This window comes from Pseudochaenichthys georgianus, unplaced genomic scaffold (genome assembly GCF_902827115.2).
Source record: "Pseudochaenichthys georgianus unplaced genomic scaffold, fPseGeo1.2 scaffold_521_arrow_ctg1, whole genome shotgun sequence".
NCBI classification, from domain to species: domain Eukaryota; kingdom Metazoa; phylum Chordata; class Actinopteri; order Perciformes; family Channichthyidae; genus Pseudochaenichthys; species Pseudochaenichthys georgianus.
In genome coordinates this window covers 83,026-104,055 of record NW_027263082.1, presented here as the reverse complement: position 1 = coordinate 104,055, position 21,030 = coordinate 83,026, and the positions used below count along the sequence as shown (strand labels likewise).

At 40.3% G+C, this 21,030-nt stretch overlaps 1 protein-coding gene across 2 annotated transcripts; it reads right to left on the bottom strand.

Annotated features, from left to right (window-relative positions):
• Positions 1-1,150: 1,150 nt before the first annotated feature.
• rerglb (RERG/RAS-like b) lies at positions 1,151-18,037 on the bottom strand. Of its 2 annotated transcripts, XM_034078956.2 has the most exons (5): positions 17,944-18,037; positions 11,514-11,570; positions 8,595-8,668; positions 6,908-7,056; positions 1,151-2,308 (listed from the first exon to the last, which is right to left on the bottom strand). In XM_034078956.2, the coding sequence occupies exons 1-5, from the start codon at positions 17,993-17,995 to the stop codon at positions 2,023-2,025; spliced, it is 618 nt and encodes a 205-aa protein (XP_033934847.1). In that variant the 5' UTR covers positions 17,996-18,037; the 3' UTR covers positions 1,151-2,022. The 2 variants fall into 2 exon arrangements, with proteins under 2 accessions (XP_033934847.1, XP_033934849.1); XM_034078958.2 differs by lacking the exon at positions 11,514-11,570.
• Positions 18,038-21,030: the final 2,993 nt, after the last annotated feature.

The window sequence follows — 21,030 nt, the reverse complement described above, 5'->3', positions numbered from 1 at the left end:
TGTCTGGGGATGCAAAATGGATGAAAGGAATATAAAAAGGTTAGAAAAAGTGTCAAAGGAACTTTAATTTCACGGGAAGACTTGGGGTAGAGGAATGAGAGAATGTGGTTCGAGGTATTGTCAAATATCTGGAACAAACTACCAGAAACCTGCTACTACTTTTACATCGGTAACACTTTACGGTAAGGGTACATGAATCATCATGAATTCATTCATGTAGTGCTCATGAACTATCAGTAATGTACAGGTATTAATAGTATCTCATGCATGACTTAAAGGTGGGGTAGGTAAGTTTGAGAAACCGGCTCGAGATCGCTAGAATTTGAAAATACACAACCGGAGAAAATCTGCCCCTCCTCCAACACACACGAACGCGCACATGACCAATGAGGGCACGAGATAAGTCTGTGCCCCGATGGAAGGCTGACAGGCAGGTAGGCCATCACATTTTTTTATGGATTTGTTGTCAAAGCACTTCAGATATTCATTGCTATCGGGATGTTGAGAGCATTCCATGGAATATAACAAAAAGCGTATCTCGAGCCGGTTTCTGAAACTCACCTACCCCACCTTTAAGGCAGGAACAATACCTTAATTAATGCGTCAACTAAGGAATCTCCATCATCATGACTTCTGAGTTATTAATGATGCTCATGTCTTCTTCATGTAGATTCAACAGACTACATGCACTGCTATGACCGACCGGCCGGGTCACCACTTTATTTGAAGGGGCACAAACATGGTATTGTTCCTGCATTAAGTCATGCATGAGATACCAACCTGTACATTACTGATAGTTCATGAGCACTACATGCATGAATTCATCCTGATTCATGTACCCTTACCATAAAGCGTTACCTTTAAATCCAGGCTGGAGACTTTCTTTTTGCCACTACTTTTAATTGAACTATTCACATCTCACACTGCACTGTGACTTGTATTCATGTACCTGTGTATTCATGTTTTATTATCTTTTCATTTTAATGTTTCTAATGTGTTTTATGCCCTTAATGTCTTTATTTTGGTAAAGCACTTTGAATTGCCTTGTGTTGAAAAGTGCTGTATAAATAAACTTGCCTTGCCTTGCCTTGCCTTGCCTTGCCTTGCCTTGCCTTGCCTTGCCTTGCCTTGCCTTGCCTTGCCTTGCCTTGCCTTGCCTTGCCTTGCCTTGCCTTGCCTTGCCTTGCCTTGCCTTGCCTTGCCTTGCCTTGCCTTGCCTTGCCTTGCCTTGCCTTGCCTTGCCTTGCACCGACCTCTTAGTGACCTTGAGGAGAAATGAACGTAGGAAGATTTTCAGACCCACCATTGTCCAGTTCAGGTACCGCGGCATCCGGTCTAAAACCACCAGACTCAGTTTCATCCCATAAGACTGTTAAACACCTGCACTTTTGAAAGGACATCCATAACATTCATCTGTCTGCAACTTACACATTATTTATCTAATATTGCACTATTTCTATTCTACTTTATTTGTAGTACTTGCACTATTTGAACTATTTTGTCTGTTTTATTGTGTTGCACCTACGATTTTCATTGATATGCCTGTCTGTACAAGTGACAATAAAATCCTTGAATCCTTCTGTTGGGAAAATACTGAATGTCCTCTTCTAATATGAGAGCAACATGATAACAAAGGTATCCCAACTGTATGTGTACATGACAGGATGTGTGATGACCGAGAAGAGCATCAGGACTGTTTGAGGCAGATGATAGCTATGTGATTAACATGATGATTCAGCCTCTATGGAGATAGACATATGACAAGCATGCTCATTTCTGACGTGGAGATAATCTGAAGTAAACATTGAGTACTGCTTTCTACTCCTCCATCTTGTGACTGTGTGACTCCCTCTCTTGGATATCAGCATGTGAAGGACACTGCTCAGGAACTAGATGACTTCCATTCTGGAGAGGATCACAGATACATGGATCCTGAGGTTGAAGCTCAAGCCGGTGACGAGTGAGATTTGAACACCTTCCCTTTAACACGCCTCCTCACACACCCTCCTTGCTTCCTTCCGCTCACACTGACTTCCTCCTCTTGCCGAACACGTTGTTGATGAGCTTGGCCATGGACTTGGAGCCGCTGTAGCGCCGCCGGTCGGCTCTGTACTTCAGGAGCTCCATCACCTGTCGGATGAGTTGTGTGAAGAGCGCAGAGATGTCCTGGTAGCTCTCGGCCGCCGACACCTCCTGGAAGTGGCAGCGGTGCTCCTGAGCAAGGCAGCGGCCCTCCGCCTCACACACCTGCCGGGCGTGACACAAGTCCTGCTTGTTCCCCACCAGACACACCGGGACCTCCACCTCCCTGCAGCACAGACATGGAGACATGTTCAAGATTCAAGATTCAAAGCTTTATTGTCATCTGTACGTAGCTGCAGTGAAGATATGACAATGAAAATCCTAGGTCACCGGCTCCTCCAACAGTGCAACACAATAAAACAGATAATAGTGCAAGTTAATACAATAAAATAGAATATAATAGAAATAGAGCAGGATAGTCTAAGTGATTGCAATATTGATATATAAATTGCAAACAGATGAATGTTATGGATGTTCTTTCAAAAGTTCAGGTATTTAACAGTCTTGTGGCATTTAGTTTCTATTTCCTTAAAGGTGGGTTAGGTAAGTTTGAGAAACCGGCTCGAGATACACTTTTTGTTATATTCCATGGAATAACATCCCATTATTAACATTAATAACAATTAACATCCCGATAGCAATGAATATCTTAAGTGCTTTGACAAAAAATCCATTATCATCTGTGGAAGCCGTGGCGCTGTAAAAAGCACGACCAATCATCTGAGCCGGCCCGGCTAAAGTAACAGGATGGCCTACCTGCCTGTCAGCCTTCCATCGGGGCACAAACTTATCTCGTGCCCTCATTGGTCATGTGCGCGTTCGTGTGTTGGAGGAGGGGCTCTGTGAGGAAGTGGCAGATTTTTTCCGGCTGTGTATTTTCAAATTGTAGCGCACTCGAGCTGGTTTCTCCAAAATTACCAACCCCACCTTTAATTGTAATCTTTACATTTCATTATTTTATTATCTGGTATATATTTTTTCCATTATTATTATTATTAGTTGTCGTTGTGGGGGAAACTTCTGTGTAGCAATGCAGGAGGAGTCGCCGACTCAAAAGGAGACACGGGGAGAGCTGGAGCTTTGATGGCAAACACTGATGGGTTTATTTGGAGCTTCGGCCGGAGAATTCACAAAACAAGTCCAGAGTCAGAGGTTCTGACTCCACGGTAGAGTTGCCACATCAATTCTGAAGAACTCTACCCCAGACCCATGTATTTAGCTCAGAGAGAATAATCAACATTGTGCATAACAAGATAGAACCATAACACCTCTATCAGCTGACGCCAAGCGGCAGGGACAGGGAGACAACACACCGAGAGCACAGCAGCCAAGGTTACGGGTGCGTGTGCTCAGTCAGGACATGGACTGATAAACTGGGTCAAAGCTATGGGCCTTGGAAAATACTTCCCCAACAGTCGTATCAGTAGTAGTAGTATAGTAGTAGCAGTAGTAGTGGCAGTAGTAGTGGCAGTAGTAGTAGTAGTAGTAGTAGTAGTAGTAGTAGTAGTAGTAGTAGTAGTAGTAGACTAGTAGTAGTAGTAGTAGTAGTAGTAGTAGTAGTAGTAGTAGTAGTAGTAGTAGTAGTATAGTAGTAGCAGTAGTAATAGTCAACCCAGTCTCACGGCATTTCGTGTTCACCAACACGACTTTTAATCTATTGATTCGTGTTCACAATCACGATTTGCCCCTTTTTTTCATGTTGCACAGCACGATTTTAAAAGCAATGTATTTCTACTGCCTGCAGCACGTCTTTTTCTCCGGTCGGGTCGTGGGAGACCGGAAGCTGTGTGGTTAATAAAAACATGTTCTTACTCAATATCAAGCCACAATTATTGCTTTTATTTTAAATCGTATAATTTCGGACTTTTGTTGCCGTCTGTGAGGAAAATAAATGGGGCTCAGAGCCTCAGGATACTGAAATCTGTATTTTTAAATATTTTGTTCCTTCTAATTCGTTATTCTTTTCAAAATAACACACTATTATTTGCTCACCAATAACACACAATTATCCTTGCTTTTATTTAGTGGTTTAATTCCATAATCTCTGGCTTTTTTGGTGTCCGTCAGGAACTGCATTTCAAAATAAAAATAACCGGAAACAGACGTAGGCCTATAAGGGACATTTCGAGCATCATTGCAATTGTCAACATTTCTGAGTTTAGGATGGCCGAAGACACTACACTACCCATAATCCCCAGCTATCGTTTAGGACTACAGTCCCCGTAAGGTTACGCAGAGCGTCAAACAGCTGTGTGAAATGGAACGAAACCACGCCAGTCTATCCAAAACTGGAATCGAACACCCCCCCAGAACTACACATGCTGGCTATTGTGTTTCGCAAAATGTTCTATGGGACGTCTCTACTGAACGTTTTCGTTTTTCCCCCAATTAGAAGTTGCCATTATTAAACACATTGGTGTTATCAAATGTAAAACATATAATTAATAAATGGGTGAAAATCGCTTGTGTCCATAATGCGCAGCATCAATATATAGCATTAATATACCCACATGACAGCTCATTGTTACTTTGTAATTCTACTCCACGACAATTCAGAGGTTAACCTGGTATTTTTACTCCACTGCATTTATTTGAGTTACTTTGCAGATTCTGATTAATGATGTGAAATATAAACAACCCTTAAATCAGACTTTAGTTACACCTGAGTAAAATTCAGGTAAGGTGATTGTCAAGTGCCAACAATCAGGAGAGATATTTGATAGTTGGTGCTTGAGAAGACTAAACATGTATCTGCAATTCACATGAATGGAAACGAGTAATAAAGTATATTCATTACTCGTTATTCTCTACTAATAGTTAATTAAAGACTGTATATTATGGCTATTTTGCACATCCCTTTCAAGATTTTCAAAGGTTTATTGACATATCATACACAACTACGGTGTAGTTATGCAATGAATGAAAATCTTGGGTCACAGGTTCCTCAACAGTGCATTACAAGACATCTATCAATATGTGTGTACCTCCACCATTAAACTGTCATATTCTGCACATTTCTTATTCTATCTACATACATAAGAGTATAATTAATGTGTATAATATCAGTTAAAATAAGTGCTTCAACATAGTTAACATTGCAGGAAAGCAATATATTAGACGTTAAGTACTTTGTCAGGCTTAATATTTATATGTAGATAGATACCCCCAAAGTGTTTTTCTTATTTAAAAGAAGACCTTAATCTGTTATTTAATGTTTAAATAAAGGTTAATTCGTTTTTCTGTTTTGCACATCCTCCTATTAATATCTTTGTACATCCTGCACTAAACTGTTTTATTGTAGAGATCACTTATAGTATCTTCTTGATTTTTTATATTCTATATTTCTATCACAGACCTTCTACTTTCCCCCTATGAAAGTATGTACTCTTCATTATTTTTATTCAAATATTCAAATAATATTTCATGAAAAAAATATTAAGAGTACATTATTGTTTTTATGTGTTATATTATAACACATAAAAACAATAATTCAATAACGTACTTTAACCACTAGGCGGTGCACACAAGGTGCACACAGCCATAATAACTTTGTATTATTAGTGTAGGACACGTTTTATTCATGCTTTCACATAATTTTACAGCATATTGCTATACTATTTCAGACTCAGTATTTACATTCAAAGAAAATCAGTAATATCTTTAAAAACTACAGTCCTTTTCTATCAGCTGTGCACCGTTATGGTGTAAATATAACCTATCTATGAATTAGATCAAATGTAAAAGACAGCCGAATTAGTGTTGATACTGCAAGGAGACGTATTGTGTGAAGAGAAATTGAAGATGTTGTTTAATTGTTGATATATTTATGATTCACGTCAAGTATTCAGTTTCGGCGGCATTTCTTCAGTTTTTCCAAAGGTCTTCTCATCAGGGCTCTCTAAATAAAGAACTACGGCAGATCTGTAATATGTAATGCAGCCGAACCGTGTATTACAATGCCGTTATGTGATGACTTTCAAAGAGAAAAGCAAGAACACTCGGAATTAAGTATTATTTTATACTTTTAAAATGTTTTCCGGATTTCATATCATATAAACACCAAATCCCAGCATGCATTGCGGCTAAAACATCCAATAAGCGATCTTAAAACCATAGCTGAGGATCTTGGGTAATCGCTCGAAATGTTCTAAAATAGTTTGGGCCCCTGTCAGTCACGGGCCTTAGAATCGTCCTAACTTCTCACCCCCTTACGGCGCCCCTGCCAGCATGACAAAGTGTAAGAAATGGTGCGATATGGAAAGCAAGACAGTGTGATGAGAAAAAGTATAAAGTGCATGAAACCTTGTTATTGGAGCGTTGGAGCGGCTCCATTTTTATATATTTAATAAAATAACAAATCCGAGCTGCTCTGATCCACCAGGTCTCAACTTTCTAAAATCCAGCACATCTTCTGTGTCACGGTCTGTTTATATTCTGTTTTATTTTGAAGTGTTCACCCCCTGTCTCATGTCTGTGTATGCTTCCTGTCTCTGTGTTTTCCCTCATGTCTGATTATCTGATTCTGTTCACCTTTGTGTTTTCCCTCCCCAGCTGTGTCCTTTCTTCTTGACTGGTCTTGTATTTATTTAAGTTCTGCTATTCTGTTGGTGTGTGTGGGTTCTTTCAGTCTTTCGCAAGGGAGAGAGAGAGGTCTGATTGTTGTTTTTGTCCATACAAGGGAGTGAGTACTGTTCTTGTTAGCGTTGAATTAAAGGTATTTCAGTTTTTAAAATGTGCTGTCCTGCAATTGGGTCCTACCTGCGCTGCTCAGCCCTAACATTCTGTCTACTTCAAAGTAGAAGACCCTCATTGTGCTTCTTCTCACCCTTTGCAGTTTTCCATGCGCGCCTCTCGGATCTGCAACAGGATGTTCTTGGCGTCGATGAAGGAGGAGCGGTCGCTGATGTTGTAAACCACCACGAAGCCATCGGCCCAATCCACCGGCTCCTCCAGGATGCACCTGGCCTCCGAGCTCTGCCAACAGAAACCACGCTTTATTTTGGTAAGTCTCTTTAATTCAGGGAAGTATGTCTTTCTGTAAGGCCTGGTTTGACTGGGACAGATTCAACCAGAGAGAAACATAGATGAAGCTAATGTCGTTTACTTTTTGCCATTTCAGTGGAAACTAACTAACTAACTATAGATCCAAGAGGGAATCCTCACTGTGTCCCACTTTTTCCAGGGATAATTCTCAAGCCAGGGCAAGGCAAGTTTATTGATATAGCACCTTTAAACAAAAGGCAATTCAAAGTGCTTTATGAAAATGTTAAAATAGTGCAGCAGAAACACATTTTAAAACAGTCATTAGAAATCTAATGGAATAAAATAAACATAAAACAAGCTAACACAGATATTGTGGGGGAAACTTCTGTAGCAATGGAGAGTCAGGACTCAGAGAGACACGAGGAGAGCTGGAGCTTTGACGGCAAACACTGACGGTTTATTTGGAGTTACGGCCGGAGAAGACAGGTGGTGAGTCACGAGTTGACACAGCGGTCGCCAAACCAATTCTGAAGAACTCTTCTGCAGCTCGAGGTTTTAACTAGTTCGGAGTGTAATAATCAACATTCTTCATCAGTGAGACGAAACAATTATGGACCCTGAATCTAGAGCTCTCGTCCATAGGAAAGAATGAGCGCCAGGGAACCTGCGTCCCTGAGCAGTAAACTACCTCATGGCGGCTTGTGCTCGGTCATAGACTGGCAACAACAATGCGCCCAAGCTGCTCCTTCTTAAGAGAGATAGCAGCAATACCCAAGCTCCTCCCCCTTAAGAGAGATAGCAGCAATACCCAAGGCCGTAGACCTATGCCGTGGGAAAGGAGAGAAAAACTATGAACTGGGTCGAAGGTTGAATACCTAAGCTAATTATTCCCTAACAGATATAATAACAGATTTTTCTGATCACCTTAAAGGTGGGGTAGGTACGTTTGAGAAACCGGCTGGAGATACACGTTTTGTTATATTCCATGGAATGCTCTTAACATCCCGATAGCAATGAATATCTGAAGTGCTTTGACAACAAATCCATAAAATATATCATCTGTGGAAGCCGTGGCGCTGTAAAAAGCTCGACCAATCATCTGAGCCGGCCCGGCTAAAGTAACTGGATGGCCTACCTGCCTGTCAGCCTTCCATCGGGGCACAAGCTTATCTCGTGCCCTCATTGGTCATGTGCGCGTTCGTGTGTGTTGGAGGAGGGGCTCTGTGAGGAAGGGGCAGATTTTCTCCGGTTGTGTATTTTCAAATTCTAGCGATCTCGAGCTGGTTTCTCCAAAATTACCTACCCCACCTTTAATGTCATAGCAGTTAAAACAGGACCGGTAAAACTTGACCGCGAACACCAAAGAAAGGGGAAAACGAAGACAACAGGAGGGTTTTAATTTGAAATGTAACTTTCATATGGATGGATATTTCTAATGAACTGCAACTCCGGTTTGAATCCAGTAAACAATATCAGGTGTTGTTGATGTGTTGTTGACGTGTTGTTGATGTGCTGTTGATGTTTTGTACCTGAGAGCAAGGGTCAAACACCTCCAGATTCAGCTGTCGCCCATCAATCGAGAGCCTTTTATGGTACAGGGAATCTGTAACAAGGATCATACAGTATATTTGGATATTTGTATAGTGCATTTATTTTGTACAGACTGCTGATAGATGTGTCTATAACTGACTGTTTGCACTCTGGTGAGACCTTCTTAATTTCATTGCACTCTGCTTGCATTATGTAATGACAATAAAGTAATCTAAACTAATACAGAAACAAAATGAATAACACAGAGTAATGTCGATAGACTTAAATATTGATTGAAGGTACAACAATCTAAACTCCTTGCGTGTTGTATTTGTATATGCTATAGCTACTGCTGTTCTTTACCTCTTTTCATTATCAAATGTTTGTTTGTATTATATTGCTTAAATAGACAGAACCGCACATAATTAATCGCACGTCATCATGTACCTGCAGTTTACCTGATTTCTACACAGCGTTTTACCGGCTTTTGACTTGCCAGTTTCACTGTTTTCAAGATTCAAAGGTTCAAAGGTTTTATTGTCGTATGTATGTATATATAAGCTACAGTGTAGAAATGGCAATGAAATTCTTCTGACCTGAACTCCTCCAACAATGCAACATATATAATAAAATACAAGATAAAAAGTGGTGGCAAACGTCTACATGTCAATAGAATATAGGATATGTACAAGAACAGAATATGACATTAAATAATGTAAATTAAGACAAAATTAAATACGGTTTTTGTTCACATCCCCCTTTAAATTCGCATATTAAAGGGGACCTATTATGCAAAATCCACTTGTTCACTTCTTGTATACATCAACATGTGTCCCCTCTTCTTCATGTCTCTTCTACATCAACATGTGTCCCCTCTTCTTCATGTCTCTTCTACATCAACATGTGTCCCCTCCTCTTCATGTCTCTTCTACATCAACATGTGTCCCCTCTTCTTCATGTCTCTTCTACATCAACATGTGTCCCCTCTTCTTCATCAACATGTGTCCCCTCTTCTCCATGTCTCTTCTACATCAACATGTGTCCCCTCTTCTTCATGTCTCTTCTACATCAACATGTGTCCCCTCTTCTTCATGTCTCTTCTACATCAACATGTGTCCCCTCTGTGTAAAGAGACTCTGAAAGTTTCAGGAACAAAGATTCTCTCTCTTTTTGATCCATTTCTATAAAAACCTGTCTGAAAATGAGCTGATCAGATTGTGGCCACTTTATGATGTCATAACGATGTGTTGTCTTGTGTAGCCATTAGCCAATCAGCAACCAAGGTAACCCCCCCCCCCCACCTTATCACCTGAATCTCCTCCTAGAGCTCCATTGAGTTCTTTGTAACCAAATCTCTCTCAGAGGGGCGTGGGGAGGGGCTCCTTATTTTCATCTAAAGTAACAGACAGAGAATCAGCACTTTGGAAACAGGGCTGAGACAGAGGGGATTATGGGTAATGCTGCAATGATCTGTTTGGTGTTTGGAGCCAAACACTTCAGAGACATGTTTTGTACATATCTGAGGCTGCGGCCCCACGAGGACGAATTTGGTCGTTTGCGTTACTGTTTAGTGTCATATAGACCGTTCGGCCACACGAGGACGACCGAATACGGCACTAAACGACTGAGGAAACGATAACGGGTCCCAAGGTGGATAGAAATGCATACGCCACTCTCTGGAGGGTCAAACAGCTCCGTGTGTGCGCCCTATACGGACATTTTCAGATCACTGATAGTGATTGCGCAATAGCCCCGCCTCTCCCCACCTCTTCTGCTCACCTCCGCTTACCCCGCGCCAGTGCTGAAGTGTTTCGCCACCAACAACAATGGCGGATCGCAGAGTTGCTATCGTGCTCCGGACGCTATTGACCATGCTACAGTTGTTTGTGCAACATCTACAGCAATAATGATGAGGCAATAGCCCCACCTCTCCCCACCTCTGCTGCTCACCCCCACGTCAAAGTAAACTGCACCCTGAATTCGGATTATTTATCTTTCTCTCGCGAGTGAAGTCTAATCTGACAGGACGGAGACACGCAGCTCTGCTCACCTGCAGCTCCTCCCGCTGCAGCAAAACACACACTTCAAGTCAGATCATCACCCTTAGCTATTTTAATTACCTCTCAAACTAAACTAGTTATAAATATGTTTATTTTTACAGTCTGCCGGGTCACTGATTACTGGATCAGCTGCTGCATGAGACAGACACTGACGCTGTCTGAAGAGAGGGAGGAAAAAGAGAGGCTCCGTGTATTTTATTATTATATTATATAGAGTCGTTATTCATTTGTTTTGAAGCTCAATAAATAACAAAGAAGACCTTTGACCGGCACTTTTATAATTTTGTCCGGAAGATTTCAACTTTAATACACGTTGACGAAAAACTCTGCCCGGTTCCCTCGGCCCCCACCGCGGAGAATAAACAGAAGGGCAACCATGACAACCATGCTTCTTCGCTGCTTTTGTGGAGGAAGTTACAGCGCCACGTACAGGCTCCTGCATGTACTGCAGCTTCTCCAGCGGTTGGAGCTAAACGGAGCGGTCTCGTGTGGACAGACACTATCCGGATAACTATTGCGTGTGGACGGAAGCTTTTTTGCGTTTGCGTTAATCCTATGCGTTTAGCCGTTTTCGTCCTCGTGTGGCCGCAGCCTGAGACCTGTGATATAGTTATGAAAACCCGTATAATAGGGGACCTTTAATACTATTTAAATTTTCTAACTGCTGTCTTCCCTTTGATTATGCATGCATACAGAAGTTGTCCTTGATTGATAATCTCATAATTGCTCATGTGGAATATATGCATGCACCTCTGAATGACTAAATAGCAAACAACCATAATATCTGGGGATAAACTCTGCTCTCCAAGTCCAAAATTAAAAAAACCTAATTAAGCCTCAATCTCTCCAAACACTCACTGGCGTTGGAGGCATATTCCCCGATGAAGCGCCGGGTCAGGAACCGCACGAGGACAGCTGGAGGAAACAGACAAAATGGAAAAAACACAAACATTCAAAAGTATGTATGGATTTTCTGGAATGTGCATATTTCCCAAGCTGCACGGTTATATTTCCCCTCCGCATCGCCTCAATAGCTTTGGTCCTCGCACAGGTAATCCGTGGTCATGTGAGGATATACAGAAGGGGTTATGCTACGAGGACACTCGTATAGATAAGGCCCAAAAAGTTCCTCATGCACAGTCTCCAGAGTTGAGGAGAGAACTGAGACGTCCCATTGTTTTTAGGAAGCTTGAACACAGCGCAGAGTACTGATATTGGCAACAACAGCTCAAAAGCAGCAACAAGTGTCCCTTAACTCCCCTCCTCTGCATCACCAGCATTTCAACACAATGCAGTTAAAGAATACATTTTGGATCGGTTTCAAGTAAGTAGGTAAGTAAGGAAGTAAGTCAGTAAGTCAGTAAGTCAGGAAGAAAGTGACTAAGTAAGTAAGTCAGTAAGAAAGAAAGTAAACAAGGAAGGAAGGAAGGAAGTAAGTCAGTAAGTCAGGAAGAAAGTGACTAAGAAAGTAAGTAATTAAGTAAGAAAGAAAGTAAACAAGGAAGGAAGAAAGTAAGTAAGAAAGAAAGTAAACAAGGAAGGAAGTAAGAAAGAAAGTAAACAAGGAAGGAAGAAAGGAAGTAAGTAAGAAAGAAAGTAAACAAGAAAGGAAGTAAGTCAGTAAGAAAGTAAGTAAGAAAGTCAGTAATTAAGTAAGAAAGAAAGTAAACAAGGAAGGAAGAAAGGAAGGAAGTAAGTAAGAAAGAAAGTAAACAAGGAAGTAAGTCAGTAAGAAAGAAAGTAAACAAGGAAGGAAGAAAGGAAGTAAGTATAAGAAAGAAAGTAAACAAGGAAGTAAGTCAGTAAGTAAGAAAGTCAGTAATTAAGTAAGAAAGAAAGTAAACAAGGAAGGAAGAAATTAAGTAAGTAAGAAAGGAAGGAAGAAAGGAAGTAAGTCAGTAAGAAAGAAAGTAAATAAGGAAGGAAGAAAGGAAGTAAGTAAGAAAGTGACAAAGTAAGTACTAAGTCAGTAATTAAGTATCTAAGTCAGTAAGTGAGTAAGTCAGTAAGTAAGCAAGTGAGTAAGAAAGAAAGTCAACAAGGAAGGAAGAAAGGAAGTAAGTATAAGCAAGCCAGTAAGGAATGAAGAAGGTAAGTACATAAGCAAGAAAGTAAAAACTGAAGGAAGAAAGTCAAGTCAAATAAATGTAGTGAGGGGAAAAAGTGCAATATTTCCCTCTGGAATGTTCTGGAATGGAGGACTAAAGTTGCAGGAAATCAAAATATGATCAAGTAGAGTAGATAAAAGTAACTCAAACTACAATATTTGAATATATTGACATAGTTGCAGTCCACCAATGTAAATGATCAGAGAGAAAACAACAGGATATATGCGCAAGCTGAAAAGCAAATAGCAGAAAAACGTATTTAATGGACACACACATTCATGAGAACTGAGACGTCCCATTGTTTTTATGAAGCTTGAACACAGCGCAGAGTACTGATATTGGCAACAACAGCGCAAAATCATCAACGAGGGTCCTCTAACTCCCCTCCTCTGCATCACCAGCATTTTCCACTGCAGCGAAAGAATAAAATGTGGAATGTGCTTCACTTTGCAGATTTAAGGTCACATAAACTGTGGAAAGCCTTGGATAATACGCTGATGGAGTTCAGCCCAAAATACAGATCATATTACGAATGTAAACAAAGAGTAGGTGGACCCAGCTGTCAGTGACATACTGAAACCCCAGAGGAAAGGTTTGAGCTGTAATTACAACATAAACAGAGGTGGCGAGGTATTTTAGCCCCTCTATATCCAATGCAGAAATGGAGATGGCTATCCACGCCTTTATTTCATCCCGGCTTGATTATCGCAATGCTCTTTTTTCCTGCCTCAACACACATCGATAAACCGGCTACAACAGGTCCAACATGCTGCAGCCAGATTGCTCACTCGGTCCAAAAAAACCTGTCACATCACTCCGATCCTTTCTGCCCTGCACTGGCTCCCTGTCCATCTCAGAACCCAATTCAAGGTCTTGGTTTTCATATATAGCTGTCCATGGCCAAGCCCCAGCCTACATTAACGACCTGATCCACCCTCACAGCACAGCCCGGGCCCTGGGGTCCTCTGAGCAAGGCCTCCTAAGGGTGCCCCGGACCAGGCTAAAGACTAAGGGGGACCGTGCCTTTGAGGCGGTGGCCCCAAGGCTTTGGACTGAACTCCCCCAGAAACTAAGAGCCTCTGTCTCAGTAGAGATTTTTAAGGGGCAGCTAAAGACTCACCTTTTCCGACGGCTTTTGGGGTGCCGGAGGAGGTGAGTTAGTAGCTGTTTGTCATCTGTGTTTTATCCTGTGTTTGACCTGCTGTTGTTGTATTCCTTTTATTCTATATTTTATAGTTATACTTTGAATTGTGTATTGTGTACTGTATACTGTAAAGCACTTTGTACATTCGTGTTGAGAAGGGTACAAAATACACAGCGACGTCACGAGCTACCCACAATGCAACACGCGCCATATATATATATATATATATATAAATATAAATAGGCCATTTTCCTGGAGGTGCAAATATCCTGGAAGTGCAAATATAAACAGCTAGCTAACGTAGCCTGGCAGAGCGCACTAGGTTTTTTTTCTGAATTAACGACCGAATAAATCGCTGCATGTCTTCGGATTACATCTCTGGACTTGAGGGGTGTGCTCTAGGTCGTTACCAGCGTGAACTAGAGCTGTGTGGGATGTCGGATTGCCCTTACAGACTGCCTGCAGATGTATGGAAAAACGACCCTCGAAAGTGGCCTTCGTCGATTTTGGCTGCATCTACGTCTAATTTCTGGAAACACCAGGGGAATACCCCACTTGTCACAATAATATTATCATGCCATTGCATATGTGGTATTTTAGAGTTGACTAGATATTGATTAAGGCAATAGACTATGATATTCTGCTTGCACCTCGCGTGAAATGGCGGATACCGGAAGTACGGTGTCGCCCTCGGCCCAATACCCGTATGTGTGTGTGAAAGATATACCTACTCTAAAGGTAGACTGACTCTGATCAATCGTGATGTAGGGTGGGTTTGTTTTACATTCGTTAAATCCCCTCTGTGAAGGATAAGTTATAATCTTACAAAAGTCTTTCAAAGGAGTCCTCTGGAGGCATAAATCATCTTATTATTTCAGTTAAATCTAAATAAATCAAACCAAGAAACGTTTGTTTTTGTGCTAACGTTAGCTAACATGCAGCTTAGCTAACGTTAGCCTAGATAAAGTTGATCTGTATTTTCAACCCAGTTTCACGACATTTAATCTATTGATTCGTGTTCACCAACACGATTTCCCCTTTTTTTTTTTCGTGTCACACAGAACGATTTTAAAAGCAATGTATTTCTATTGGTAGTATGTTTCGTGCCTGCAGCACGTCTTTTTGTCCGTTTGGGTCTTGGAAGACCGGAAGCTGTGGGGTTCTTAAAAACATGTTCTTACTCAATATCAAGCCACAATTATTGTTTATTTATAAATCGTATAATTTCGGACTTTTTTTGTCATCTGTGAGGAAAAGAAATGAGGCTTCGAGCCTCAGAATACTGAAATCTGTATTTTTTTAAATCTTTTTTTCCTTCTAATTTGTTATTCTTTTCAAAATAACACACTGTTATTTACTCACCAATAACACACAATGATCCTTGTTTTTATTTATTTGTTTAATTCCATAATCTCGGGCTTTTTTGGCGTCCGTCAGAAACTGAATTTCAAAATGAAAATAAACGGAAACAGACGTAGGCCTATAAGGGACATTTCGAGCATCATTGCAATACACAGCCACTGAACTGATTACCCAAGATCCTCAGCTATGGTATAAGCTCGCTGATTGGATGTTTTAGCCGCAATGCATGTAGGGATATGGTGTTAATGCCATATAAAATCCGAAAAACATTTCTGAGTTTAGGATGGCCGAAGACACTACCCACACCCATAATCACTACCCATAATCCCCAGCTATCGTTTAGGACCACTGTCCCCGTGATTAGTCTTCAAGCTCTGGGATTGGATGTTGGAGTGGCAGTGAGCCAAGGTTACACCGAGCGTCAAACAGCTGTTTGAAATGGAACGAAACCACGCCAGACTATCCAAAACTGGAATCGAACGCCCCCCCAGAACCACACACTACACTATTGTGTTTCGCAAAATGTTCTATGGGACGTCTCTACTGAACGTTTTCGTTTTTCCCACAATTAGAAGTTGCCAGTATTAAACACATTGGTGTTATCAAATGTAAAACATATAATTAATAAATGGGTGAAAATCCATTGTGTCCATAATGCGCAGCATCAATATATAGCATTAATATATACCCACATGACAGCTCATTGCTACTTTGTAATTCTACTCCACTACAATTCAGAGGTTAACCTGGTATTTTTACTCCATTGCATTTATTTGAGTTACTTTGCAGATTCTGATTAATTATGTGAAATATAAACAACCCTTAAATCAGACTTTAGTTACACCTGAGTAAAATTCAGGTAAGGTGATTGTCAAGTGCCAACAATCAGGAGAGATATTTGATAGTTGGTGCTTGAGAAGACTATTGACATTCATTTTATGTTACATGTTTGTCCTGCAGGTCACCCTTGAAAAAGAGATCTTTTGATCTCAAGGGGCTTCACCTGGTTAAATAAAGGCTACAAACTAAACATGTATCTGCAATTGACATGAATGGAAACGAGTAATAAAGCATATTCATTACTCGTTATTCTCTACTAATAGTTAATTAAAGACTGCATATTATGGCACACCCCTTTTGCACATCCCTTTCAAGATGTTCAAAGGTTTATTGACATATCATACACAACTACGGTGTAGTTATGCAATGAATGAAAAACTTGGGTCACAGGTTCCTCAACAGTGCATTACAAGACATCTATCAATATGTGTGTACCTCCACCATTAAACTGTCATATTCTGCACATTTCTTATTCTATCTACATACATAAGAGTATAATTAATGTGTATAATATCAGTTAAAATAAGTGCTTCAACATAGTTAACATTGCAGGAAAGCAATATTTTAGACGTTAAGTACTTTGTCAGGCTTAATATTTATATGTAGATAGATACCCCCAAAGCTTTTTTCTTATTTAAAAGAAGACCTTAATCTGTTATTTAATGTTTAAATAAAGGTTAATTCGTTTTCTGATTTGCACCTCCTCCTATTAATATCTTTGCACATCCTGCACTAAACTGTTTTAATGTAGAGATCACTTATAGTATCTTCTTGATTTTTTATATTCTATATTTCTATCATTGACCTTCTACTTTCCCCCTACGAAAGTATGTACTCTTAATATTTAGTCATCAAATATAACACGTAAAAATAATAATTCAATAAATAATAATAATATATTTTAAATTGACAAACATCATATTATGTGTAATTCGTGGCACAATTCAAACGGGATCGAAATCTTTCTCGCTCCATTGACGGACTTCGCCTCTCTATCGCAATGATGCTACGTTCGTTTCCGGTTATTTTATTTTGAAATTCAGTTCCTGACGGACGCCAAAAAAGCCCGATATTATGGAATTAAACAAATAAATAAAAACAAGGATAATTGTGTGTTATTGGTGAGTAAATAACAGTGTGTTATTTTGAAAAGAATAACAAATTAGAAGGAAAAAAAATGCAGTATTCTGAGGCTCTGAGCCCCATTTATTTTCCTCACAGACGACACAAAAAGTGGTTAGGTATTTATCTCAATCTGCAAAGTAACTAATATCACAAATGATACAGTTGAAAGGAGATATTGGCTTTGAAATGTGTGGAGTAGAAGATGAAACTATAATAAAACGGTAAAATAATCAACATTTTACTTGAGTACATCACCGGACTTATTGTGCACCAAAATCATAATTTGAGAAACACTAACGATACACAAAAATCAACAAATATAACGTTTAAATGCCAGAAAGAAACATGAAATGGAAGTAACTGAATAAAGTACAAATACCTCAACATTTGACTTAAGTGCAGTACTTGATTAAAGTTAGCAATGCACCAAAAACGTCATCACAAATAACATATTTTTTCTGTATCCATTTAAAGTGCAATGTTTTTTTATACTCATGTATAAGAAGGCATCATGAAATAGAAATACTCAAGTAAAATTGAACTTGAGTTGAGCATACTTTTAACATGACACCGCTGGAAGTAGTATGCCCCAAAAGCATCATTTGAAAAACACTGACTGCACAAACAGAAAGTTACACACAAAACTTGCCTCATTTAAAGTGTGTTGACTAAAGAAAGTATGTTTCTGTTTGAAACAAAGTCCTCTCACCTGACTTCCCGGCCCCTTGGCTTCCCAGCAGGGCGAGCTTGATGTCGTTCATGTTTCAGATCCTCTCTCTCTGAGTCTCGGCCACTAAATGCTCCTCTCGGTGCAGACTGCATGTGAGTACAGAGCGTCCTCCTCCCTCCTCTTCAAAGGACTTAAACCCGGAGAGAGAGGAGAGGAGGGGAAATAGGCGCCCCCCCCCCCTCCTCTCTCCCTGCTCTCATTACTCTCACACCTCCTTTCTCTATGCTTTCTCTCTTTCTCCTGTATCCAACAAATCTCTCTCCTCTTTGTATCCTCTCAATCCGTGTCCCCCTCTTCTCCCTCCATATGTCTCTCTTTTCCTGCAGAGAGGTTAGGAACAGGTTGCTAAACTTGTTGTGCTGCTCCAACAGTGTGTATGTCTGGCTTCTTTCTGCGGACGTGTTATTCTATACTGTAACATAATTGAAGCCTATTTCCAGAAAAATTAAAAGTTATATTGATGAAAAAGGAAGTTTAATTGCAAGAATATACTTTTGCTGAATGTAATGCATGTTTAAAAAGCAAGAAATAAAAAAAGGAACTCGCCTTGTGATAAACCCGCAAGAGAAAAAGCATTTGAGCTCCATACTGCTTCAGAGATAATCCTTGATGTGGTTTAGAACAGGATGGCGTTTTATCACAGCAGAATTTAACCTTTTCTCCGGTAAAATTCTGATCAGGCATTAACTCCGACTCCTCTTTTTTAGGACCCAAAATCCGTGTTTCTCTAACAGGGCTGGAATAGAGGGGTATGAGCAGCATGAGGCATGGCTACAATGGGTGATCTGTTTGGTATTTTAAGCAAAGAAACTTCACAGACATGTTTTTATGGCCTTACAATATATGTTTCCAATATAGCATCATAGGTCCACTTTAAGTAATACATATGAGTTTTGACTAACTACATTTTAATGTTATTGTAAAGCAAATCTTTTTGTGGCAATATCTCATAACTAGGTACAAGTATTCATTTTAGAAATATAATAACTTAAAATGAAAAAACACCTAAACATGAGGAAAACGTAGGCCAAATGTTCATTCTTCGTTCAAGTGTCTGCAGGACTTTCATCATATCGTACAGTATTTAATTTTTTCAAATGGGTCCGACTTCCTGCCGAGGACCCGGACACAGCTCTCGCTTTGGGAGTACAGAGATTGGATGGCCCTGAGTAGAGACCCCCTCACCCCATACTCCCGCAGCACCTCCCGCAGTAACTCCCTGGGAAATCGGTCATACGCCTTCTCCAAGTCTACAAAACACATGTAGACCATCTCAAATTATGCTGCTTCTAATAAACATATTCAGAAACACGTGAGTTGTCTGACTGAACTGTGTTGTAGTACGTTTTATATCTATTTTCTCCAGCAGAGTTTTCTTCCATACATCGTGGCTCCATATTCAGGTAAACCAACTTTGTATATCCTCACATGCCGGAGTTATTGTTGCCTCTTCTGTGATGAGATCAGAAAACTATTCGGGCTTTGAGGAAAGTCACATTATGAGAAATTGAACCAATATATTTGATTGAAGGGAAATGCAGTGATTTTATGTGGAAAACATTTTTGATGACTTTGGTTTTGTGTTCAAAATCAACTTCTGCGGTTCGACTGAAGTAATAAGTAAAAGTTGAGGCTTTGTGTTAAAGAAATCACGAGAAGGCCGGCAATACAATATCATTTTAAGCATCTGTCACAGTCCTGACCTCAAACTAAATCGATTCAAACGAGCGATCCTTTTCCTTCAGCTTCGGCTGCCACACAAAGGATGGCACATGTAGCCAATAAATCATACTCCAGTGGCTTCGATTTCACAGGCGCTAACTTCAGCCAACAAAATGAATATCATCCAGACTGAAACCACATTTCTGTCCTCTTGCATGCTGGGCATTTTGGGCCCATTTCCAAACCAGTTTCATTTGATCGTGTGTTTCTCTCAGACACCCCCCCCCCCCCCCCCCTGAAACGCCCCCATTGGACTCCTTTGTTTACTATAGTGACATGTAGCACTCACACTTCTGTTGGCTAGCGCTCCAACACATTGTACTTGATACTCTAAGGGGCGTGACATCTCTAAGAGGTTGACCAATCACAACAGAGCCGGCCAGCTAACCAATCAGAGCAGACTGGGCTCTGGTTTCAGACAGAGGGTGAAAAGAGGTGCTGCAGCACAGGCAGTATGAGAGAAATAAAGAGCTTTTTGAACATTAAAGAATGGAAACATAGAGACACAATGACATTACTAGACTTATGCATCAAAATTCATATTTTGAAATGAATGCCACCAAATTTAGGATTACCAACGATACATTTTTTAAACATTACCAATGTAAACAAGGATTTGAAATACAGCGCATGATATCATATGTTAGTCTTAGCTGTCAATCAATAGAAATGTTTCCAAACCTCCTTTTTGCGAGTTTGAGCCGCTCGTTGTGTTGACATTAAGATCGTGGAGTTGGATCTTTAAATAAAACCAAAACTGAAACGATGAAATGGAAACAGCCTGACCACTGTGTGTGTCCAAAGTCGCTCATAATGCACGGCACGCAGACTGTATCGGCATTTTGAGATGTTTACCAAATCGTGCTCTTTCCATTCAGCAATGTTATGATATCATGTGTCCTAAAGATATTGCAGAAAAAATAATTGGGACCACGTTTTGTGGGCGTTCAGACGAGGACTAAAAACACGTCGCTTAAAGCCTTCAAGAGAAAACACGGGTAAATTATGAAAGAGAAAAATAAATGTTCCCTAATCAACATAATCTCTAAAGTAAGAATCGTAATCGCTGAAGCACCTGAGCTCGTGACCTCAATCAGCTGCAGAAAGAACGATATGCTCCAATAATACAGGAATTTTAAATTAAATCGTATGCTTCTCTTTGAGAAAACTTATCAATGGACATTCCTGTGTGGAAGACTCAGCCATCCATGACGGCTCTTAATCAGACCAAGAGGGAAAGACCATTTATCCAGCGCTGATCAACACGTGGCTGCAGAGGCTTTCACATGATAGGACGACGTCATGTGCCCACACACACACGCACGCACACGCACACACACACAC